A 27,062-nucleotide genomic window follows, 5' to 3' on the forward strand; every position below is an offset into this window, starting at 1 on the left:
TATTGCTTTCTAATGAATTTAATAGTATTTGGGCTAAATAACTATAATAACTATTCTTCTTTATAGGTTTATTAGCCTACTAAGTTCTATATAGACAATTATAAGAATTAATAATATCTTTCTAATACTTTATAATAGTATCCTATATTAGATATTTATACTAAGTCTATTAGATAACTATTATTATATATATATTATATGGGTTTTCTTTTATCTAGTAAGCTACTAGCTTTAAAACTACTCTAAAATATTAAATTTATAAAAAAGTAAAATTAAAGTTATTTCTTAAAGCAGGCTTTATAGATTTAGAGTCTAAGTACTAAGAGTATTAGTTAATAACTTTAATTCTTATAGTTAATTATTTATAAGTAGAGAATATTTTTAAGAATAAGCTTAAATTTCAAAGCCCTATAAAATAATAACTATTTAAATAAATAAGTAAATAGTTATAAGTATTTAGTAGCTTTTTAGTTCTATAATATTATTATCTTCTATAGCCTGTAATATATAAATAATATATATATAATATGGGATTATCTAGATACTAGAGAAGTATTAGATTTATATTCTTATACTTTATTATAGTTTATAGAATAGTATTATATACTATATAATATAGAGCCTTAATCTCTTAATATAGGCGGAATAGAGGGCAATTATAGTATTTCTTTAAGCCTTATATTATCTACTAGTAGTGAGATATATAAAGACTCGGATATAAACTAAGGCTATATAAATATAGTATAAACTAGCTTAAGTATCTTAATTTATATTAATTTATAGATTTCTTATCTTTCTATTACCTTATTTATAGCCTTAATTATCTCACCTTATAATAACTAATTATATATTATAAATAGCTACTTTATTAAAGTTTAATAATTATTTACTAGATTATTAATAGTATAGAGCTATAGTAATTTTTAGCTATAAAAGCCATAAAATATATCTGTCTTAGAATTCAGTATTACCTAACTCAATTTATATATTACCTATAATTACTAGCCGGCTAGAGCCTTTAATATATTCCGACTCCTCTAAAACTATTTAAAAACAAATAGAACCCAGATACTAGCCGGAACTAAATATAATATACAGAAATTTTATATAGGAAATAATTTAATTTATTTGATTTTTATTATATATTATAATACTCTAGAGAAAATTCTTCTAATAGAAGCTTCTTTTTTATAAACTTCTCTAGTTTTATAAGGAAAAGCCTCTAGCTTTAATATATATTAATTAGCTCTCGGTTTATTTCTTTTCTATAGGTTAATATATAGAGATTAAATCCAAAATTAGAGGCAGATTTATAATATTAGTAAATATAATAGTAATAATAATAGAGTTATATTTAGTATATAAAGCCTATTCTAGCCCCCTCTAGTAAATGAAATAATAGTTAATAGCTAATTTTAGTAATATTTAAGCCTAATTCAAGCTAGTAGAATATACTATAATAACTATAGTTTTATTATATATTATATAGATTTAATATATAGCCTTTTATCTTTAAACCAAATAGTATTTTATAGCTAATATATATTTAATAAAATATAAAAGTTATAGCCTTTTTTAGTATATTTTAGAATATTCTAAAAGCCAAGATATTATAATCTATTATAAGAAATAAATTTCAGTTATTAAAGTAGCAAATTCTGTATTTTAGCTATATTTTAGGTTTAATATATAATATATAAATATTAATAATAACCTTATATAATAGGGTATATATATAAGATATATAGAGATCTAAAGAATTATAACTAAAGCTTATATATATAATTCAGCCTAATTCTCTAAATTCGTTTATTCTTAAAAGGCGGCTCGGCTAGAAATAACTATTTATAGCTTCCTTTAGTTCTATTTCTTTAAAATCGCATTCGAAATCCTTATATATACTAATAGCTACTTTAAAATAAAATATAGTAACCTAATATCCCTCTTAAATAGCTAGAGTATAAACTATTAATACTAGGTTTTTAATCTGAAACGATATTATTAATTAATTTACTTCTCGAATAGATAAAGAATAAACCTATCTTATAGCTATTATACTTCTTTTATATCTAATTATTAAAGGTATTCCGGCTATAAATTGGCTCTCCTTAAGGTATAGTTGCTTTTTCTAGAAAGTATTACCAAATATTAGTTTACTATTCTTTATTTAACTTACTATACTTTAGTTTAAAGTAAATTCTACTAGTAATTATATTATTAATCTGCCCTATTTTATTAATAGTAAAAAATATTATCCCTTAGTAGTATTCCAGAATCCGTAGAAATATATAAATAAGAGTATTTTAATAGATATCTTGGGTTAAATACTACTCGAGAAATATATCCGCCTTATCTAGTAAAAGAACTGCCTTCTATTAAGTAGTATACTTAAAAATATAAGGCAGTTACTATTTAACGGCCTCTACTATTATACCGAGCTTACTAGCAGAGACTTATATAAGTGGCCTCTAAAAATATTCGGTAAGTAATTTAGCTATTAAGGTCTTTCCTATATCTAATAGCCTACTAATATAATATATTAGCAGAAATATAATATAAATAGAGACTAGATATCTTATTATAAGAGTATATTAAATTCTTACCTCTTTCCCTTTATAATATTATTAAAGGTATTAATTAATACCCGCTTAATATAGGCTTTAAAAAGAGCTTATATAGCCTTTTTTTTCTTTATAAAAATATAAAAGTTATCTAATACTACTTATTTCTAGTTAATCTCTTTAATATTAGTAATAGCTAATTCTACTATATTAATATTAGCCGAGCTATAATAGAAAAGAATTAGATACTTACCCTATCTACTTATATCTAAGCTAAATCCGGAAACGGTTAGACTATAGATAAGCAGGTCGTCTCTCTTTACTTCTAATAGATCTATTCCATTATCCTTAACCGGAAATAACTCTTTATTAGTTTTATTACTATTATTAAAACTAGTAAAGGTCTAGCTAAATAATAGTAATAGGCCCCTATTAGATTCCTTAATAGCCGGTCTGGTATAGTTCGGGTTCTCTTCTTGAAAATAAGCCGTATTAATTATAACCCGGCTCTTAATAAAGATCTTAATAACCTGTTCTTTCTTGATATAGAATATCTTGCCTTTATATTTATAAAAGTGAATATCTATTATAGACAGAAATCTCTAACTATATTCGGAGAGCTATATCTTTATATACTTTTTATCCGAATAGTATTTGAGGAGAAATAATTCCAGAGTAGTAATCGCTTTTATTCTACGGAATTTCTTAATAGTATACTTATTCGAGGTCTCCCCTAAAATCTTTCTATTAAAATCCAAATAGCAAGCCTTAATATAAAAGTACTCTATTCTATCCTTTATTTTTTTCCTTTTCCCAAATTTGTATTTAATATATTATAGCTAGCTAGTACTAAAATACTTAATATATACTAGAGTATTCGGCTTAAAGAATATCTATAGAAGTTCTTGAAAAGTGGGCTAAGATACTTAGTAGTTGAAATATAAGCTATTCTAATAAAATTAAGTAGTAAATCCAGATACTTAAGAATAGAATAATTAAAGACTATACCAGGGTTTTAGTAATACTTTTCTAAGTCGGACAAGTAATAGTAGAGTAGGCTTTACTTTATCTAGTAATTTATTAATAGATATACTAAGTATTTGAGTATTCCGGTTAGCTCTATACTTACCGAGGGCTTCTCTTTATAAAGGCAGATTCTCTAGATGTCTTATAAAACCTTCCAGATAATATTTTATAAGTCCGAAGATTTAATATCTATAAATTGGATCTGATTCTTAATCTCTTTATCTGCGCTTTTATTAGAAGTAGAGGTTGGGAGAGAGGCTAGAATACTTACCTATATATATATATATATAATAAAGATATAGTAATTAAGCTTATTTACTTTATTAGCTAGTATTAATAATTCTATAACTTTATACTTATATTTCTGTTTATTCCAGCTATATAATATTAGTAATAAGGTCGGGCTATACTTGGGATATATATATACTTTATTAACTTTCTTAAACCCTAGTATCGAAGCTCGGGCTTTTGGTTTCTCGGATTTGTCTTTATAGCCAGAGCAAGACGGCTTTATAAGAAGAGGAGGCTTTTATTTAATATTAATTAACTTAAGTACTTTAATAACCTGCTAAGTAAACTCTATAGTAACTTATAAGGATAACTTTATTAAATAATTAGAACAGGGAGATAGTATAAATAGTGGATTCCCAAGTAAGGCTCGAGAAGAAAAGAGGTAAGATAATAGAGTAGGATCTAGCCTTATTATAGCTATTGCATCTGCCGTCTCTATTACTTAATTATTACTCTATATACTTTCTGGTAGGAATACTGGCAAGGGATTGCAATAAATCACCTCTATTAGAGCTATTATTAATAAATGGTAGCTAAGTGAACTATTAGTAGAGTTTGATTTACAGTCTATAAAAATATATATTTCCGTTTTAAACTCCGGCTTGGAAACTTGAGCTATCTCGGGCAGGGCATTTTCTGGTTTAATATTTTCGGATACTGCAAGCAACTTTAAATAATAACTATTTAACTTCTATTTAAATAAGTTTCTTATAATCCATTAATATATATTTATATTAATCTCTATTTTACCTAAAACTAATATACCTTCTATTTCGAATACTATTTGAATTCTATTAATACTACCTGATTTTGGTATAATTATTAATATTAACTAATAAATTTGTTTTAAGTTATTAAATATAGTTTCTATTCAAGTAATTATCTTCTAGTATATAGGATAGCAAATTATTATATCTAATACTATTAGCTTAAACCAAATTAAGAATTATATATAGATAAAATCTTATCTAATATATTTTTATAATAGTTAATATATATAAGCCTTTACGAATTAAATTAAATCTAGTAATCCGAAATATCTTTTAATATTTCTACCGGATCTACTAGAATTCTAGTTATAAAAGCCGACTAACTCAAATAGTTAGAAGTATAACTTGCTAGACTTAATATAATAGAAATAGCCTATAATATAGATATAGCTAATAGAGGTAAAGGGAAGCCTATTATATTATAAGTTTTAGAAATATAAAAGAAGTATATAGCTTACTATTTAGCTAAAGTATCTCGGTTAAAACTTTCATTATTAAAGATCCCTTATTTTATTTAAATGAACTATTAGTAAAGTTTGGTTTACTCTTTATTAAATTTATACTAACTAGATATCTTCAGACTTGGTATTTTCGGATATCTTTAGCGGCTTTAACTCTGGTCTAATGGGCTTTGAGGTAAGTTGCTCTATATTATTAATAGCTTCCTCTAGTAATTTCTTATACTCTAGAAGAAATGAGAGAATTTCAGCCAGACTGAATTTCAGTTCCGGTACCTTAACTATAAACTCTTTTACTAATCGCTCAACTCTCTCAGCCTCTTTATACTAACTTATTATAGCTTTATAGACTTTTCTACTCTCTTCTAATTAAGTATCCTCTAGTAAAACAATATTGCCTTTTATAGGCTTGAAAACAAGACGGAAGATATTAGCTATTATTTCCTTATTAGTAAGCCCGAGCTTAATTTTCTTATCTATATAGCCAGGCTATATAAGTATCTTATTAAGGCAAATAATATAATTAATAGTTATAATTAGAATCCGGCCTTCTTATAATACTATACTATTAATAACATTTAGAATAGTAGATAAGAATATCTTTTTAGAGGCAGATTTATATACTCGAAAGGGAGCTAAGGTCTAGTAAGAGTCCTCTATTTCGGTATCTTGATTTGAACTTATAATATTAATATCTTCTAAAAGAATTATATAATAACTTAGGAGCTTAGTAAATAGATTTATTAGATTGGCTTTATTAATAGTAAAGAGATTAAGAATATAGATATCTAAACTAAAATACCTAGTAATAGCCTTACTTAAACTTGATTTTCCAGTTTCCGGGAGACTATATAGCAGGTAACTCTTTTAGTAGGAGATATCCCGGTTAGAATACTATCTCTGAGATATTTGGTCGAGAAACTCTTTAATATCTTTTAGTAGCTTCTCTTCTATTTCTTTTTTAAGAATAACTGTCTTAATATATTTTCTATTTCCTATTATAAACCTCGTTTACCGGCCGTCTTAGTAATTATAGATACAGGTTTTGTCCTAAATAAGGTTTATATACTTGATATAGTACTCGGAAAGCAGTTTCCTGAGAATTTATAAAGATTTACTAAAGTAGGAAATAGAGGCCTTTTCTCGGCTATTAATCTCTCTAGCTTAATATTAATACCAGAACTAAAGTAAACGGCCCTTATATTATATAGAAAAGTATCTATTTTAGGATATATAATATAGAGTCTTTTTACTTATATTCCTACTATTTAAAGGGTTATTTCTTAAGCGGTTTAATAAAAAGGCTAAGTCAGTAGTAGTAAGAAAAGAGTGAGTATTCTGGGCAAAGCTCTAAAAAGATATCTATAATATAAATATATTATATATATTCTTATAATATCGAAAATAAATAGTTAAAGCTATTAATTATTAGAAAGCAAGTTCATCTATTAGATAGAAGAAGTTCTTATAGTAATAAGTCTTAAGTAATTTAAATAAATACTTATAAATATATCCGTAACTAAATATAAATAACTCAAAGAAATAAGTAGAGGAATATAGACATTTAAGTTAATATTAAGATACCTTTAAATAGTAGTAAATATATAGATAAAGCCTGGAAATAAGAAGTCCAGAATCGAGGCTTGAGTATCTAAAAGAGGTTAGATTAGTAAAGAGCTATTAATATATTCTACTATTAATAATATAGTAGTAGAATTTAGTTAGAAGATAAATAAGATATATACTAGATAAAAAGAGTTGAAATAATAACTAGAAGAGCTAGATATCCGGAAATATAAAAGATAATAATAAAAACTATAGAAGAGAGCTATATTTTTATATCTTTATTAGTTTTTATATTATTATTTATATAGAGGTCTATTTATATATAACTAATATTATACTATTAATTAGGGAAGCTAATTCCATTATTTCTTAATAAACCGGACCGGTATAATACTTTATAATTAGAGTATAATATATTAGTATCTTGGATAATTAGAATAGCTTTACTAATTCTCTATATAGTAATATAGGGGAAGCAAGATATTAATACGGAATACTAGCTTATATATAGTATTATTATTCTCGAATTAACTAGAGATATATATTAGATACTAAATAATAATAATAAATAGCTTAATTAGTTTATTATATAGATAAACTATTATATTAAGGCCTCTAACTATTAGTAAAATATTCCGTTTTTAGAAGTAGATTATATAGAAGACCTAACTTAAATATCTATATAAGAGAAAGAGATTAAAGTAAAGAGATTTAATTTAATATATAAAAAGGGGTTACAGGAATTCTAATTCTTATAGCAGTTATATTTGACTTCTTATAATACTCTTTAGAATAATAAACTAGTATAGTATTAAGCGAATATAATTATATATCTATTTACTTATATCTCTAAAACTAAAAGATTAACTTTTAATATTCGAGGTACTACTATTAGCAGATAAGTATAAATATAAAAATATAGTTAGTATATATAACTATAATTTAGGCTTATTATAAACCGTATTCTAGGTTTATTATAAACTATATTCTAGGCTTATTATAAACCATATTTTTGGCTTATTATAAACTATATTTCAGGCTTATATATAAACCGTCTTATAGCTAATCTTTAAAAGTTCGCAATATAGTATACTTTATAAACTATTACCTAGTAATAACTCTATTTCTAATTATATAGTAATTCGAACTCAAGTCTATTATAGTTTCTTAAGTTAGTAAGCTATATTAGAATTATATTCGCAAATAGAGGAACCGAAATAATAATCAAGTAAAGTTTGAATCTTAATATAATATTAAAAACCAAGTTTTATATTTATCTGGGTTTTTAATCCTAATAGTTTTTTTTATAAATAAGGGAATACTATCTAATATATAAGAAGAAGCTATAGGTAACCTATATATATTCTTCTTATATTTACTACTACTATATCTTTATTTGCCTTACTAATTCTCTTATTAATTATATTTGTTAACTCTATAGATAAAACGAGGCTATTACCTATTTTACTTCCTTTTTAACCAAATTTTATATAGATTCTAGGGTTTTCTTGAGCCGTATTATAATAGGGATATAAAATACAGAGTAATATAGGAGTAAAGAATGGGCTTCTATAGCGTGGGATTACAGCATACGAGTGAGGTGTGAAATTAGAGAGTGAAGGTTGGTTATTGGTTTGTTTTCTAAGAACTAAGAAGGAGAGCAGGGAATATATATGAAACCGGATATACGGACGTCCGGTGGTTACCTGACCGCATTACGTAACCAATAGGGGTAAAATCCCTACTATATACTTCCCCTACCTACAAATGCTTGTCCCCTGAATATACTACAAGACAAGAGCTTCAAACCCATCTCTGAAGTATTCTAATAATCGTAAATATTATATACTCTATCTTGTATATACTACCGGTTCCAAACCCCTATATTTTCCGTTCAATTTGTCGTCCAAGCACTAGTAAACACTCTATTTTTCGTACCTAAAATCGTACGAATCGTACCCAAAGTATCCGTAAACTCTCTTTAACGCTAAACGTACCCAAAGTATAAAGAGATACTCTTTGATACTAAATCGTACCCGAAGTATAAGGAAACTCTCTCTCTCTCTCTACCGTATTATACGAATCGTACCGGAGTACTAGTAGATACGTACTCTCTCTCTTTAATACTAAATCGTACCCAAAGTATAAGGAAATACTCTTTTTGATACTAAATGTACCCAAAGTACAAGAAAACACTCTCTTTAATACTAAATATACCCAAAGTATAAGGAAACTCTCTCTTTCTCTCTCTCTGCCGTATTATACGAATTGCACCCAAAGTACTAGTAAATACTCTCTCTCTTGATACTAAACGTACCCAAAGTATAAGGAGATATTCGTTGATACTAAACATACCCAGAGTATAAGGAAACACTCTCTTTGATATTAAATCGTATCCAAAATACAAGGAAACTCTCTCTTTGATACTAAATGTACCCAAAGTATAAGGAAATACTCTCTCTGCCGTATCGTACGAATCGTACCTAAAGCACTATTCAAAGTACCTACTAAGAGTACCCAAAATCGTACGAAATATATATACCAGTACCTCTGCTATTACTGCCGTAATGCAGGCATTACTGGTTTTGGAGGAGGTAGGGGGAGGTTCGAAAGTCGGAAAGCGGAGAGGAGGGAACTGTAAATCGGAAGCGGGGACCGCAAATTAGAGAGGAAGGAACCGTAAATCGAAGTGTGTGCCAGAAACCACTGTAACTACCATAGCAGCTACAGAAATCACTGGACTTGGAATCGAATAAGGGGGAGGGTAAAGGAGTATCGAAACTGCCGAAATCATATGTAAAAGGGGAGAGAATCGGAAGCCGAAAATATAAAGGGGAATCGAATAAGGGAGGGGTTTGTAAATCGGAGAGGGAACCGTAAAGTAAAGTATACCAGAGCCTCTATAAGTGCCATAGTAACTACAGAAACCACTGGGCTTGGAATCGAATAAGGAGGAGGTAAAGGAGTATCAGAAACCGTCGAAATCGTACGGAATTGGGAAAGGAATCGGAAGTCGAAAGTATAAAGAAGAATCGAAGGAGAGAAGGGTTCGTAAATCGGAGAAGGGAACCGTAAATCGAAAAAGGGAACCGTAAATCGAAGGAGGGAACCGTAAATCGAAGTATGCCCAAGCCTTGTAACCACGGAAACCACAGGGCTCGGAACCGAATAAAGGGGAAGTAAAGGAGCATCGAAAATCGTCGAAATCGTACGGAATTAACTACTTATGCCCACCATATAGCCCTAGCTTTATATATCATATATGCCACTGCTTGACTAACCTATACCGGTATCTCGTTATCTTCGTCCGTCTGGAATGGAGACTTATATTCTTGTAGTTGTATAGTAGGAGAAGCTAAAGGCAAAGGAGAAGATAGAGGCGGAGGAGTTTTAATATCATATGGCCAATCGGGAGAGAGATACAAAGGAGGGGAAAGAATTATAAAAGATACGATCCCAAAGTATATATAATTGAGCTCTTGCCGGAGCAGTTCTTTGTAGTAAGCAAGGAGGCTTTGAATATTAGAATCGGAAGGATCTCTGTATTATACGAGCTCATCGATATACTGGAAGTAAGACCGAGAGACTTGTAAAGTATCTAGCTTTATAAATAAAGGGGGATCGGGGAAAAGAGCAGGCGATATTGTACAAGCGATGGAATCAATGGAAATTGATATAAGTACAAAGCAGTCGTAATTCAGCCGTAAGAGGAGAGTCTTGAACCAATAAAGGACATTATTATCGTACGAAATTGATATAATTGGGGCTGAATCGTAAAGCTTGGCAGGAGAGAATAGAGAAGCAGAGGGAAGACTATACAGCCGGTGGAATTGGTAGAAATCGAAGCGAATACAAAGTAGTTGTAAAGTAATTGAAATTCAGTCGTAAGAGAGTCTTGAACCAATAAAAGATATTGTTCTCGTACGAAATTGATACAATTGGGGCTGAATCGTAAAGCTAAAGCTTGGTAGAGAACGGAGAAGCAGAAGACGAGATTACGGCGTCCGTAGAATTAGCTAAAGCTCGGTATACTTGAAGGTAGTCGTAAAAGTAAGTAAAAGAGAGAGTCTTGAACCAAATAGGACCGGTTATCATCGTTATACGAACAATACAATTGAAGCCTGAATCGTAATACTTGGCAAGAGAGAACAGAGAAGTAGAAGACAAGAAGACGAGATTGTATTATCCGTAGAATTAGTAGAAAATGCGATAGATTGGGAGATAGTCGTAAAAGTAGGAATAAGAGAGAGTCTTAAACCAAACAGGAGAGGTTGTTATTATTATACGAATAATGTAATTGAAGCTTGAATGTAATCCTATACTGCAAGGGAGATATATGATAATAGAGCTCCAGGACGTAATCTTCCCTGGGTCGCCAATATAATAGGGATATAAAATACGGAGTAATATAGGAGTAAAGAATGGGCTTCTACAGTATGGGATTACAGTATATGAGTGAGGTATGAAATTAGAGAGTAAAGGTTAATTATTGGTTTGTTTTCTAAGAACTAAGAAGGAGAGCAGGAAATATATATAAAACCGCATATATAGACGTCTGGTAGTTACCTGACCGTACTACGTAACTAATAGGGATAAAATCCCTACTATAGTATATAGCCCTCTTTTACTAGTAAGAGATCCTATATCCTTTATAGCCTTAGTATACCTCTTTATAATTATTAATATCGGTTCTATTATTAGGCTTATTAGATATATCCTATAGGACTTTAAAATAAAATATAGGCCTTAGTAAATAGTAATATACTATATCTTTCATCTGACTTTATTAATAGTAGTAGTTATATTTAATAGTATATATGGAATTTTATAGCTTCTATTATCTTAACTAATCTAAAAGATAATAAATAGTATTATAATATTTATATTATTCTGCTACTTATAAATAGTATCTTAGTAATAATATTTGAGGTTTATTTAAATTAAAACCAGTATAAAGCCTCTACTAATATTTAATAAGATAAAAATATATAATATATCTCTTATATAGGCAATAAGTTCCTTAATAAACTCTTTAATAGATTTATTATTTTTATTTATATATTAATATCTGAGCTTTTAATTTGGTTTATTAAGATTAGCTCGAAATATTTATTTCTAGCTAATATTACTTTAGGTTAATAATACGAAATAATAACCTTCTGCAAATTTTAATAACTATTCTTTCTTTAACTTTAGAAATATATAGCCTTTTTAGTTTTAGTAATTTATACTATTTTCTGTCTTAAAAGTAAGAGAATTAAATAGCCAAATATATTTATATAGTAAACTATATCGGGTGCTTTTTTATATCTCTCTCGACTTTAGTCTTCTTTATTTTGGGTTATAAAAGTATTTGAGGTAAACTAGCCTTTTATACTTGGATAAGTTATACTTTCTATAACGGTTTCTAGTATATATTTATATTATATATAGGTAACTTTTACTTTATTAAATATATTTGCTATCTATAACCCGATAGAAAAGATATAGAGAATTATATTTAGTAAATCTTAGACTTAGAATAATTAATTTCGTCTTGGCTTAAAGTCTGGATTAGAGATTTAATTAGTTAAGCTAATCTATAAGTAATTAGATCTCGAAAGCTATAAAAGAGGAGTTATTTCTAATACTTAGTAGCTAATATCTATCTACTAGTATAAGTATATAATCTATAACTTCTTTAATACTTTATATTATTTCTTAGTAAACTACTATCTCTATAGAATAGAAAATCCAATAGAGAATAGACTTGAAATTAAAAGTATTATATATATGGGTTAGCCGGCTAATTTAATCTAGCTATCCTAAAGCCGTAATAAGATATATAATTGTATTTCTAATCTTCTTTCAGATATTATATATATAATTAATTCTATATATTATATAATTTATTTAGTCGAGATATTTAATATTCTTTAAATAGTAACAGTTTTTATAAAGCCTTAATAAGGTTATAAAAAAGGATCTTAGCTCTATTTTTTTCCAGATCTATTATATATTCTATAGGTAAAGTCTCTATTCTTCCTTAAGCCCCTATATAATTTATATTTCTCTATATCTTATAATACTATCTTATAAATAACTATTTTCTAGTATATATTTTAATTCTATATTAAAGTTAAATAATATTAAACTAAATCTCTAAAGATAGAAATACGGATATTTATATTAAGAAAGTACTATTAAATATTATTAAAAGGGTAATTAAAAGAGTATATAATCTGGTATTTGGATTTATTAATAAGACTACTAAATTTGAGATATTAGTATTTATAGAATTTATATCTTAAATATATAAAAGTATAAGGAATTTAGTATATTCTATACTTTATTACTAATTACCAAGATAGTATATTAATTAAATCTATTATATAGGGGCCTTTATCTAGTCTACTAGTATTTAAATATAACTATACTAATTTAGGCTAAAACTCGGTAATAGTAATTATCTATACTAAAAGGCTAATTTTAACTAATTAGCTATATTATTTTAATTTTTATATAATATAGTACTTCTATTCCAGAATTTGTTCTATTAATAATTAAATGAAATATTTAGAAATCTTAATAAATATTAGTAGTACTAAACTTGCCTTTAGTATTTCTCTAGTAATAAGGAACTATAAAAGTATATTAAAGCTTTCCGGGTTTGTAATAGGAAGTTCTAGCTATAGTTTATTAATTCTAACTACTTTCTAGTCTTATATATAGTATTTATTTACCGAATTATAGAAATGCTTTATATATTTTAATTCTAAACTCTCTAATAAGAAAGATTATAAGGGCTCTAATAATAATAATACTAATAATCTAGTTAATAATTATAACGGATATAAAAAGCTCTTCTGCTCTTATATGAATTATAATAGCAAGTAACTAAGAGTATTATTCTTATAGAAAAACCTCTTTTAATATTATACTATTTATATTTCTTTCTATTTTTAAAATATATAGGATTTGAAAAAGGCTAATAGATCTAATTTATAGATATTTCATATTACAAAACTTGTATCTTCTATAATCTTAAGATAGATTAAATATATAAATATATAATATACTTTAATATCTATAAAACTAAAAAGAAGGCTTAGTAAGGCCCCGAGTTTAATTCGAAAGAAAGTATTATAATTAAATAACGGATAATTCTATATAGAAGGGCTATTTAGAAGCTGAAATTAAAAATGCCTATAAGAGCTAATACCTCTAATAAAGAGGTTTTATCCCAAGAAACAAGTAATAAAAAGCAAGTACTAGAGCTAGTAGATCTAGATCTAGAATATATATACTAGTCTTAAAAGCCGTAAATTATAAAAGAAAATAATAGAGATATTACTATAGTAATTAGTTTAGGCTTATTCTATTAAGTATCCGGAACTAAGGATATTACTATAAGTAAGGTCTCTTTTATTATAGTAAAGATATTACTAACTTTTTCTATAGAAATAGTAATATCTATTTATTTTAGTATATTATTAAATAGTACTCTTATTTCTATATACTATATAAGGGCGTTATTTTAATTAAATTATAATATAAATAAATCTATAAACTTAAGTAGTAATACTAGTATATATTTCTTAAGGGAAATAGACTTCTTATAATATTTTCTTAGAAGTAATGAAACCTTTATAGGTAATTAGTATATAGGAACTTTTGGAAAAGTACTACTTTTCTCTTATCCTATAAATAGATTCTCGAATTATTCTAACCAGAAATATAAAAATATAATAAATATAAGCCTATATATAATAAATGAATTATCTAGTATTTTAATATAATATTAATATAAAATAATATATCTTTATAGAATATCTCTTTTTACTTCTTATATATTAGATGAATTTTCAAGTTATTAAACTATTTATTAGTATATAATTTTACTAGTAAAGATAATTTCAGTAGAATATAATATAATAGGTAAATATTAGAGTAATATTCAACTTACTAATAAGGAAATATCGGTATTATATAGAACCTTATAAACGGTTCACATATTTATTTTAGCTACTAGTTATTATAGGTAGTTATAATTCTAATATATATATTTTTACTAGCTTCTATAAAACGGGATAAATATACTTTAAAATCCGTATTTTCTATTAGCTTATCTTAGTATTTAACTACTAGCTACAATATATTCTTAACTTTATAAGTTCTATAATAAAAGAAGTATTACCTTTTAGTATCTTTCTATACCAAATTCAGTTATTAAACTTAAAGTTTATTCTAATAGTTATATTTTCTATTTAAGTAACTTTTTACTTGAGATTCTAGTTATTTAAAAGATATATTTTACTCTATTATTCGAGTTCTTTTCGTTTTATAAATTCAAATAATTACTTTATCTTATATAATTATAAAGCGAAATATACTATTTAATATAGCTCTATAGTATTTATTAGCTTCTATAATAAGAATAATATAATTCAAGCTTATAGGCTACTATTCTTTATTTTAACTTTGATTTATTTAATATCCGATTATTTTAGCTAATTAAGAGAGGTTTCTAGTAAACTATTTTTAGTAGCCTTTATAAGTAGTAATAAAAAATACAAGTTATTATAGAATACTATTTGTAATTTACTACTTTATAATTAAACTATAAAAGCCCGTATTTTTATTTTTATCTCTGCCTCTATTTCTATTCTAGTTAGAAAGAAATATATATAACTTGAATTATAGCCGAATGCTTTATATAATTCTAGGCTAGACTATTTAAAAAAGAACTCGAGAGAATATTAAATATACTAGAATATATTAATAAAAATATAGCTATTATATAGGTTAGTCTATTTACTTATCTTATTATTACAAGTATTTATTTTGCAAAAGTTTAATTTCTTTTTTATCTTAAATAGGAATTCCTTTTATATAATCTTATTAACTCGATTTCTAATAACGGGGTCTTCTATATAGGAAACCCTATTTTCTAAAATGGCTTTCTGCGGGTTTTTCTCTAGTAATAAATTTATTAAAGCTATAGACTTGAGGGTTAATATTAGAGCTATTATAGTAAGTCAAATAACGTTTAGGTTTAAAGATATTATTACTTTTACCGAAAAAGTATTTTCCTATCCTATACTATCCGTCCGGCGGAATTCTAATATATAACAGAAATTAGGTATCTGTAGTAGAGGTGAAATAAAAACTATTAGCAGTTTGCAAATGTCCCGCAAACTATAATTTACTAAGTAATCCGACTGTTCTAGCTAAATATATACTAGGCTTTAATTAGAAAGATTCTAGAAATTTAATTCTTTGAGATTTAATCTTATTCCAATTCTCCGAATACTATTAAATAAATATAACTACAAATTATAGGCCTAGAAGGGTTTACCTATTAATTACCTATACTTCCTTTCCGCTTAACTTGGATTTTAGAGACCTTAATACTACAAATTCGAAGAATTAATATAATAAGTAATATTTCGAATATTTTCTATAATCTAAAAAGTTTTCAGAATTTTCCAAAGACTTTAAAAAATCGAGAAAATTTTGATAGGCTAGATATAGGTAGAATAGAGTTTGGGTAATTAATAAGTAAATCCTTCTATTATAGCTATTATAAAGTTTTAGGGAAAACTTAATAATATTGACTTCTAGCTTTAAATAGTTATATTTCGACTTTACTAAGCCTATTATAATATCCTTTAGTAGCGTTCTCTGCTATAGATAGAGATATAATAATAATTAGGTATTTCTTAAAACCGGGTATTTAGTATTCTCGATAATATATCTCTAATTTAATATAATTATAGGCAAAAGCAAGCAATTCTTATAATACTACTAATAACTAAATTTCCTTTATACCCGCCTTAATATATATAATTTGGTCTGGCTAATAAGTTCAAAACTCGGTTTAAGGAACTTATAGAGAATATAAAAAAGATATAGTATATTACTAGTTATTAGGGAAAAAGTATTTATAAATCTGGCTAATTATAACTATTATAGCTAATAAAGAGAAAGTAAAAGTTATTATAGAGGAGTTCCTACTAGTAATATATAAGCTATATATATAGCTTGAGATAAGGCTTATATATATATAATATAAGAGCAGTTGCCTATAGGTATATAGATAATTAGTAATAGAGGTATAGGCCTAGTCTAGTTATATTATTAAGAATAAATATAGCTATAAACTATTTGGAGGGTATATATAGGTTACCTTATTCTAATAAAAAGCAAACCCTTAATCTTTAGGGGCCCCCTATTAGTAGATAATAGAATAACTAATATTTAATTACAAGTTTAAAATATAGCAGATATACTATAAACCATATTTCAGGCTTACTATAAACCATACTTCAGGCTTATTATAAACTATACTTTAGACTTACTATAAACTATAACCGGTTTTTATTTTATAGTCTTTATTATAGGATTGAGTATAAATACTATAGCCTCAAATATAAATTACTTTAGAGCCTATTATTAATATATATCAGAAACTATAGCTTATTAAGCTATACCTTCAAATTATATATATATATATATATATATACTTCTTATATTTAAAGATATATTAATTACATTTTATATTTTATTATTTTATAGTAATTCTTGATTAGTAGTCTATAGCTATTATTATTATACCAGAAATAGAAAAGTATAGTCTTTATAAAGAATCGGGAATAGCAGATAGTAAAACAGCCTATATTAATTATAATAGAAATAGACAGGTTCCTAAAAAGTAGAAAGAGGTAAGTATTAATTATTAACTTCTATTAATAGCAGCTAATAGTTTATTAGTATAGGCTAATTAAGCTAACTAACTATAGGTTCTAGCCAAATCCGATTGTCTTATAAAATTGGCCTATAGTTTTTCCGTTCTAATATAGGATTTTGGTTTCTATTTTATTTCTATTTTAAGTTATTTATAATTTGTTTTAAGTAAAGCTTTAATATTTTATTTCTATTTAATATAAGAACCAAATTAATATATATCCCAAATACTTTACTATAATACTTCTATACTCTCTTATATAAATCGCCCGATCTAGTTTATAGCTTTTAAGATAGCTTTATAAACCCTAAATATAATAGCGGTAAATGGAACTATTCTTAAAAGATATAAAGTAAAACCTCTATAAAAAGAGGCAAAGCCCTTATTTTTCTAAATTAGATAAAAGTATTAAAGTAAGCTAGTATATTTTTATTTTCTATTTTCGGGAACTTCTTATAGCCTGATTCTTACTACCTATTTATAAAGTATTAGTTTGAGAGAAGGAAAGGGTTTTAGAAGGATATACCTCGTATAAATATATAATAAATACTATAACTAACTTTATATTTCTAGTAGTATCGAGTCTTATACTCTATCCTATAGCCTTATCCTAAAGTAATTCTTTAGATAATAATAGCTCTTCTCTAGTAAGAAAGAGCTTCGTCTACTTATATAAGACCTAGTATAGTATACTTTCTATAACCCCTAAATAGCTTACTATTAAGCCCCGATATAAACCCTATACTCTTTTTTATTATAAAATTTGGCGGGTATAATTCATATTACTTTTATATTCTTTAATCCCAAATTATTCTTATTAGAGAATTAATAATCTATTTAACTATAGCCTAGTCTTTATAACTCAGATCGGATTTATAGTAGTACTTATAATAATACCTATAGTAATAGTAGCTATTAAATAAACCCAAGTAGTTTTATAACTATTATTTATATTAGACAGAATCCGCTTTATATTTCTATATATATAGAACTTAATAGTATTTATAGAAACGGCACCTGAAAGTATTAGTCTAATGCCCTTAAAATAAGTATACTATTCTTCTAATCTATATATTGAGATAAGTATTCGAAAGATCTTATAAAGATAAGAGCCAGAGAAGTACTATAGAAGAATACTAGTATATAATTTATAGAACTTGATTTAAAGTTATATTTTTAGGATATTAAGAAGAGATATAAAGAGGGCAGCTATTATTTTATCTATACTATTATAAGATTAGCTAATAATTTTGGAAATATTCGAGAAATATTTTATCCTCTAATAATAAGATAGACCCAAAACTTGTTATTACTATTCTATTTATATTTCTATAGTATTATAAAGGATATTAGCTATAATCTTTTTTCTGGGTAGTCTAATTCTCTCTAGCTAGTAATAGATAGATTACCTATAGGATATTATATAAAGGAAGTATAGTAGAGCCTAAAGGAAACTTTTATATACTTTTATAAATATATAGGGCCGATATTATATAATATAAAAGATAGAAACAAAGCAAAAAGATTAAAAATTAGTTTTAGGGTATATAAATTCATATAATATTAGAATCCATTATACTAGATTAAATAAATATAATTATATAATATAATACTAACTATATAGACTTATAATAATATAGTCTAGTAAATATAGAAGATCTAATATAAAACTTATAGTATTTTATTAAAAGTACTATAGTATTCTCTAAAATAGTTTCTATAGTTACCTTAAACTAGGCCGCTAGTTCGAGCTTTAGGAAATCTATTATTAATTCTTTTACTATAATAGTTCTATACCTCTAGACTATCCCTAGCCTTAATTCTGGAATCTCTAATTATTTATATATACTTCCTTTAGTCTTAATCTCGATATTATACTTTTAATAGCTAATATAATATATAAGATAGGCTTTATAAATATTAAAATACAAATCTTTTATATCTAATCTGGACTCTAGCCAAAGAATAAGGTATTAAAGATAATAGGGTTATATTAGAGAATAATCTATATTAATAGCTTAAATACTATTACTTTAGGCTCGTATATACCGGAACTATACTAGACCAAGAAACAGGTTAAGGTATAGCTTATAGTAGTTAATATAATATACTATTCTTTATACTTTATTTATAATTAAATACCGCAATTTATTAAAGCCACAGGAAATAACGAATCAGAAATCTATAAAATACAGGATATATAAAACTCTTTAACTTTAATAGTACTTGATATATCTTAGAATATATAATAGTATTATAATTAATATCTAATATATTAGGATAAATTAGTAAGTAAAAGTATTTAATACATTTGAGAAAGCCTTAGAAACCCTTCTATCCTACTTGCTTTAAAGCTCTTTTTAGATATTCGCCCAAGCAAATACCAAGAGATAAATAGAATATATTTTAAACTGCCATATATTTATATATATAAGAAAGCCTACTCGTCTCTAGGCCGAATTATATTCCAGTATATATAGTAGTCGGGGTCTGCCTCAGAACTTCTTAAAAGTCCAGGGCCAAGTCTTGCCCTCCTTATATACTAGCAAGTACTACTTGTCTAGATCTAATTATTAGTAGTACTTCCTTATACTCGAACAGGCCTGGCCTTATAAGAACCTTTTAAATTATTATTATTACTACTATTTAATAGTTTAACCTTCTCTAATATAGGAGCCCTAATACTAATAAAGTAATTAGCCCCTCCTTTAGTTCAAGAATAACAGGTTCTTATATAAGGTCGCTTTTTGAATTTTATTAAATAGCATATTTAAATAGACTCTTTACTCCGGTTAGAGAGAATAGTAAAGATATATTTCTATAAATAGCCTTTATTTCATATCTGGGCCAGCTTTATATTATCTTCTATCTATAAAATCCTGCTCTTTTTTAGCTTTAATAATATCTGATATATCTTAGGATATTTAGTAGTATTATAATTAATATCTAATATATTAGAATTAATTAGTAAGTAAAGATATTCTGAGATTAATAATAGTTTAAACTTAAAATTATATATTATATTATTCCCGATTCTAATATATTTGAAAAAGCCTTAAAAAGGCTACTTGTAATATTTAGTAACTAGTATTATTTCTAATATTATAAACGGGCTTTAAGAAAGTTACAAGATATACTAGTAGCTATTATTAATAAAGATTAACGGATATTTATAATTAACCTAAGGTTATATATTATTAATCTCAGGTATAATAGTTAATAATACTATAAGAGGGCCAGGCTATCCGATATAGAACTCTAGAATATATTCTCGGGAAGTAGTTAGAGTTATAGTATATACTAAATATGGCTTTTATTACTTTATAGGTTATAGGTCCTTATTACTTATATTACAGGTATTATAATTATTATTAGTATTTACGGTATAATAAGTATTACTACTAAACTCTATATATAGCTTTTAGTATCCTTACTTTAGTATTATAGGCTTGTTCCCTAGTACCGGGTTAGCTGAAATAGAGAAGCAAGAGGCTAGTAATATATAGTAGTATAATAGGGATTTGATTATTATATGGATTTCGGACTATATATAGGCGTTGGATGTATAGGTAGAGGTAAAAGGGATAGGAAGCTAAATAAGTAGAAGTAGTAATCTTAAGACTTTTAATACTAGTAACGAAATAATATAAATAGTTAAAAATAAGGGGCTCCGAAGGTTAATATCTTGGAGAGGCTAATTGTACGTATAGACGAAGGTCTTATATAACCCCTTAAACTAGCGCCAGTATGCCTGGGAAGCAGGACACGTAACGGTAGTCACGGGATAAGAGAGAAAAAACCCTACTATAGTAGTACTTATTACTAAGAATCAGAATTACTAAATATCTAAAAACCGTATTATATTATATTTTATTTAAAAGATAGAGAGAAAATACTATTCAAGATATATTCCGTTAGTAATCTATTTCTTAAGATTTCCAAAACGGGATATTATAGTAGGGAATCAGGTAACGGGTCACGTGGCTAGTCAGGTGCTCTTGGCTATTCACTACTCCTATATATAGCTCTTTCCTCCTCTCCTTCTCTCCTTCTTACTAAGATAATATCCCGAGTATTCTAGTTCTTAATATATATTTTAGTATCCCTATTTGCCCCTCTTTAATATTTATAAGGCAACTAGTTACCTTTAAGCTTAGTAACTAATATAGGGCTAAATGAGATTCTTAATTAATTTTTAGTAGTTCAGGTATAGCTATTAAAACCAAATATATTAACCAGGTATTCGAAAACTTTTCTGCCTTTATATAGGCTAGAGTATATATTACAAACTCGGAAAATATTTACCTATAGAGCCAAGTCTTAAGAATATAGTTTATAAAGTATTAATATCTATATATTATTTTTATTAAACCAAGAATCCGACCTGTTTAGATATTTCCCCTATATAACTCGGTACTGGGTTATTTTTATCTAATATCTAATAAGCTACTGAACTTATATCCTATATAATCGAAAACGGTACTTATTAATCTCGGAAATCTTGGATTATATAGCTAGTAGAGCCTCGGTAGCCTCTTTATTTTCAGGGTCCATATTAATAATCTTAACCAAGTTCTACTAATTACCTATAGCTAGCTGCCCGAGCTCTTTATTCTATACTATAAGGTTTTCCTGCTATAGTATTATTTCGGCTCTTTTTTCTACTATTACCTCAGTCTCCTACTGCTTCTATTTAAGGTCCTGAACTGGGGTACTGCAAGAAGTATCTTATAGCTCTTCTGGTCTACTACTGGTATTTTCGGTACTTTCTCGACTCTGGATCTCGTCCTATAGTATCTCGGCCATACAAGAACTTGGAAAGGTAGATATACCGGCTAATAACGATTTCACTTATTACTTTCCCAAAGCCAAACCCAGTTCTTTCTCTAATTCAGCTATATTTTTATCTATTTATCTATTATTACTACTATTAGAAGGCCTGGAGAGAAAGTGGAATATAAACTCTACTAATATATTCTGAGTAATATTATTAATACCTTACTAATTAGTCTAGTCTTATAGTAGCCTAAAGAATTGGGGAAAGGTCTGGAATTAGGCTTATACGGAAGCAGAAGGTATACTATATGGCTTAGAAGCGAGTTCTGAGGTTATAAAGATATTATATAGACTTATATCCTGTTTAATATATCTAGTATTACTATTACCGGAAGTACCTTTGGCTTTATTTCCAGTATTTGCTTTAATTAGATAGTTATTATCGAGAATTACTAGTTAATCTATATATAATTAGCAGCTCGCTTCTGAATATAAAAGATAGCCAATATATCTATCTCAATTACTATTTTGACCTTTACTTAGCCTTAATTATATTTGGTTAATTTATAGTCTAGTCTAATAAAAAAAAGCTAACTATTTCAGATACTAAAGGGTAGATCCGGTATTCGAGGCCTTAATTGAGATCTTTGGATATAGAATTACTCGAAACTGCTTTTTGAGAAATAAAAGATTATTATCTAATTAATTATTATTATTAGCTAGAATATATAGAACAAATTCACTTTCGGTATAGCTTATTTATATATCTTTAGCTCTTATTACTATATTTCTCTTTGCCTTAATTTAATATCTAGAATATAAAGAAGTAGCTATAGGCCTATATATTCTCTGGCTATTACTAGTATTAAATAAAGAGATTAAACGGCTGGGCTTAAAAGGCCAGAGAGTATTTCTATTATAGAATAGTAGGTTTAATAAGAGAAATATAAATTAAATAAATAATATATTCTTAAGAGTAGTTATTATAAAAAGAAGTAGATAGAAAAGAAACCCAATTTAAATATATAGAATATCTAGTAAGGGGAATTAAGCGGCTTAAATAGTAATCTATAAGTATCTATTTATCGGAATTAGACTAGTCTTATTTATATATTAGTTTGCCGCTTATAATTACTATATATTATCCTGAAATTAATCTAATTCTATATATGAAATTTTAGTTTCTTCAGGCTCCTATTAGAACTTATTTATTATATAATTTATAATATCTTTTGGCTTTATTAAAGATTAAAAAATCGGCCTATAATTAGTCTAATCCGGCTTGAAAATCCAATTTACTATATCTATTCTATTAAGCTTATAGCTATTTTCGTATAGCTGAACTCGAATAATCTTTCATTTATAAAGACTCTATAGTATAAATTATATTATACTTATTCTAGTACTATATAAGTTATATTATAGGAGTACCCTAAACTAAAGAATTCTCGGAATAGCCTTTAATTATAAGATCTATTTTTCTAATATATAATAATTACAAATCGAGCTCTTTTCGAAATTATATAATTTGCTTTTTTATAATTTTCTATATTAGCCTGCCTGCTTATAATCTATTTTCCTAATACTAATATCTCGTATTCGGTTTATATAATACTAGTAAGAGTTTTAATACTACTACTATTATATAGATTAATATCTGCTATAGCTATAATTACTAGTAATTAATTCTTCTTATTATAGATTAGTTCAGACCAAGATATATAATATATATTATTATTTCTATTAGCCTAAAGGAGCTTACCGAGATCCTTTCCTAATATATAATACTATAATACTACTAAGTAAAAGCTAGTTATATTATTATAAGGCATTTCTTTTACTAGCTAAGTTATATTATATAAAAGAATTACTAAGGGCAAGCCTCTATTACTATAGTTATAGAAGAAGTATTACTATAAGAATTATAATAATATAATAGTAAGGAAAGAGTAGTAAACTAAGCTTATATTTGTATTTCGGGTAATATAATATTATCTAAAAAAATAATTGCTATTATAATAGTTATAAGTATCGAATCCAGAATAGTAGATTAAAAAGAATCGAGGGTTCTGGCTTTAAACCGGCTATACTATTGAGGCTTTTCAGATATAAAGGGGTATTCTGAGTGGGTTTTAGTAGAGAGGAGTCAGTAGTATATAATGAGATTAAATGGCCGAATAAGGGGTATTGGGAAAGAATTAAAAAAGAAGATAGTTAAATAGCAGAAAATATAAACTTTTATAGATATTAAAAGCGGCGGCTAGCCCGTATATATATCTTGCCCGAAGTAGAGGTTACTAAATCCGGAAGGGCAAACTATAGTATTAAGATTATAAAATAATAAAATAATAAAATAAATTAATAAATTATAAAATTATAGTATTAAATTTAGTATAGAACTAATCTTTATTTCTTTTATAAGGTTTAGAAGAGCCTTTTTTAAATAGGAGCTCTTAATAATATATATATATATTTAGTAATTTATAAGTCTAAAGCCTATAATAGAAATAGTAATATAATTATAATATTAAAGAACTATTAATTTCCCTAATTAATATTTATAATATTCGAAATTTAATATATATTCTTAATATATTATTATTATATTCTCTTTCTAGAATCTTATTTCTAAGATTTATTAATTTCTTTTAGTAAAATATTTAATTAATTATATATTTAATTAATATAAATTTTTAATATTTTAGAAAATAGTTTTACTAATATAATTTAAATAATAAATATAAAAATTCTTTAATTAGATTAGGGCTAAATAAGCGAGAAGAAATAGTAATTATATTTCAAATATAGGAACTAATTAGTAATTATAATTTTATTTAGAAACTAAATATTTTAATTAATTTAATTTAAAGTATTAAAATACTATTTTATAAAATTAATACTATTTATTAGATTTTATATTAGAATAATCTAAATAGCTTTATAGAAAGAATTTAATAAAATATTTATATAAGAAACTTATATAAATATTTCTAAGATTTTAGAAATTATTTATAGATTTCTAGAAATATATATTAATTAGTTATATTAATTTATAATTAGAACTAATACGAAAATTAGTAATTAATTTAGATAATTCTTTATTTCTATAAAAGAATTTCCTTATATTATTATATATTCTTTTTTTTTAATAATTATATATAATAGCTAAAAATTAAAGATTCGGGAAAATCCCATATATTAAAAATATTAAGCTAAAAAGAAAAAGGAAAAAAAAAGAAAGAAAAGAGATAAAAGAAGAAAAGTATTAGCTAAAACTACTAAAACGCCGGCTAGCTAGATAAAACTAGTTATATAATAGCTATTTCTAGCTAGTATTATTATATTACTTCTCTAAAAACCAAATTTAAATATCCTTATTTAAATATATAAAAGAAATAAAATCTTTAATAAAAACTCCTAAAACAGCTAGCTTTTAATAGTTATTATCTAACTAATAGCTACTATTTTTATCTAAGGCCTTAAAACTAGTATTATACTCTACTATTTTATTAGTAAATTTAATATTATATAACTATAATAATATATATAGCTATAGTATTTAGAATACTAATCTCTTGTATTTATAAGCTTCTTTTCTGAGTTTAGAATTCTCGAATTAAGAGCTATTCTATCTTGTTTTCTAAGCCTAGAAACCCGGTTTTATAATATTATTCTAAACTTATTCTTATTTCTATAAAGGAAATAAAACTATTCTTATATATATTTTATATATAAGTACGATTTTTATAGTAATTTAATAATAGTACTATTAATATATATAATTACGGAACTATATATTTACTAGAGAAATTAAGAGCTTATTAGGCTCTCTTTTATTTTAAGTTTTTATAATTCCCTCTTTTATTTTTTCCGAAATATATTATAATAGAATAATCTTTATAATCCCAGATTACTACCGCAATTATTAAGCTATAAACAAAGATTCGATATTAAGCTAAGGTTATTTAGTAATAAGGCAATAAGCTCGTTCTTTTATAAACTCGCTCTTTTTTCTTTTTCTCTTTTATAAACCCAAAATTCTTTCTTTTATATTCCGAAAAATTCAATAGCCAGATTTATAAGTTTAATATCTGGCTCCCGTTAATTAAGGCCAAGCTATAAATTAATAGTAAGGCTATTAGTAATACTACTATTTAGTTCTATTATATTTATCTAAATCTCGAATTCGTTTAAATAATAGTTCTTTTTTAGCTTTTCCAGGCTAAAAATAATTAAATCTAGTCTTATATTTTAATTCTTAACTAACTCTCTTGTATTTATTCGAATCCGAATAAAATATAGAAAATAGAAAACAAGCTATACTCTTTCAAGTAAGGTACTAATTTGCTTTATACTTTTATTACTAAGTTTGAGTATATTTTATATAAGAGATATAGATAGAACTAGAATAATATTAATAAGATTATAGCTTTCCGTTAAGGATTTAATACTATAATTAAAAACAGACTAGCTTAATAATTAAATCTCCCTTAAACCTATATTAAGTTTATTAAAATAGTATAATAGCTAGCTAGATATTCTAGTAATATATACAAATATCTAGTTTGCAATTCTAAGAAAAAGCCTTACTATTTAAAAGATAATACTATAGATATATTAACTATTAATACTATTAATATAATTATTAAGCCTCTATAATTCTTTCTTTTATAACTTTTCTCTTTCTTTTATATAAATAGTTAAGTATAATCTATAAGCCTAATAGAATATTAGCTATTTCGCAAATAGGGTAAGTATATATATTATAAAAGTAATAAATACTAGATAAAGAACTATAATATTTAACTATATAAAAAGGTGCCCTTATTAGAACTAAAGATTATAGTAAGTGAGAATAATAGAAAAGTGAGAATCTATATAGTTAATA

The 27,062-nt window shown here is 25.6% G+C and overlaps 2 protein-coding genes across 2 annotated transcripts; both read right to left on the minus strand.

Moving 5' to 3' along the window:
- Positions 1 to 5,748: 5,748 nt before the first annotated feature.
- Positions 5,749 to 5,973, minus strand: K444DRAFT_516025 (uncharacterized protein; the record flags this gene model as incomplete). Its single annotated transcript, XM_024873644.1, has 1 exon — positions 5,749 to 5,973. A coding segment is annotated over one exon (225 nt), but the record flags the coding sequence as incomplete, so codon positions are not given.
- Positions 5,974 to 18,260: 12,287 nt separating this feature from the next.
- Positions 18,261 to 18,443, minus strand: K444DRAFT_514985 (uncharacterized protein; the record flags this gene model as incomplete). Its single annotated transcript, XM_024873561.1, has 1 exon — positions 18,261 to 18,443. A coding segment is annotated over one exon (183 nt), but the record flags the coding sequence as incomplete, so codon positions are not given.
- Between the last annotated feature and the right edge of the window lie 8,619 nt (positions 18,444 to 27,062).

Source organism: Hyaloscypha bicolor, assembly GCF_002865645.1.
Source record: "Hyaloscypha bicolor E unplaced genomic scaffold K444scaffold_10, whole genome shotgun sequence".
Classification (NCBI taxonomy): domain Eukaryota; kingdom Fungi; phylum Ascomycota; class Leotiomycetes; order Helotiales; family Hyaloscyphaceae; genus Hyaloscypha; species Hyaloscypha bicolor.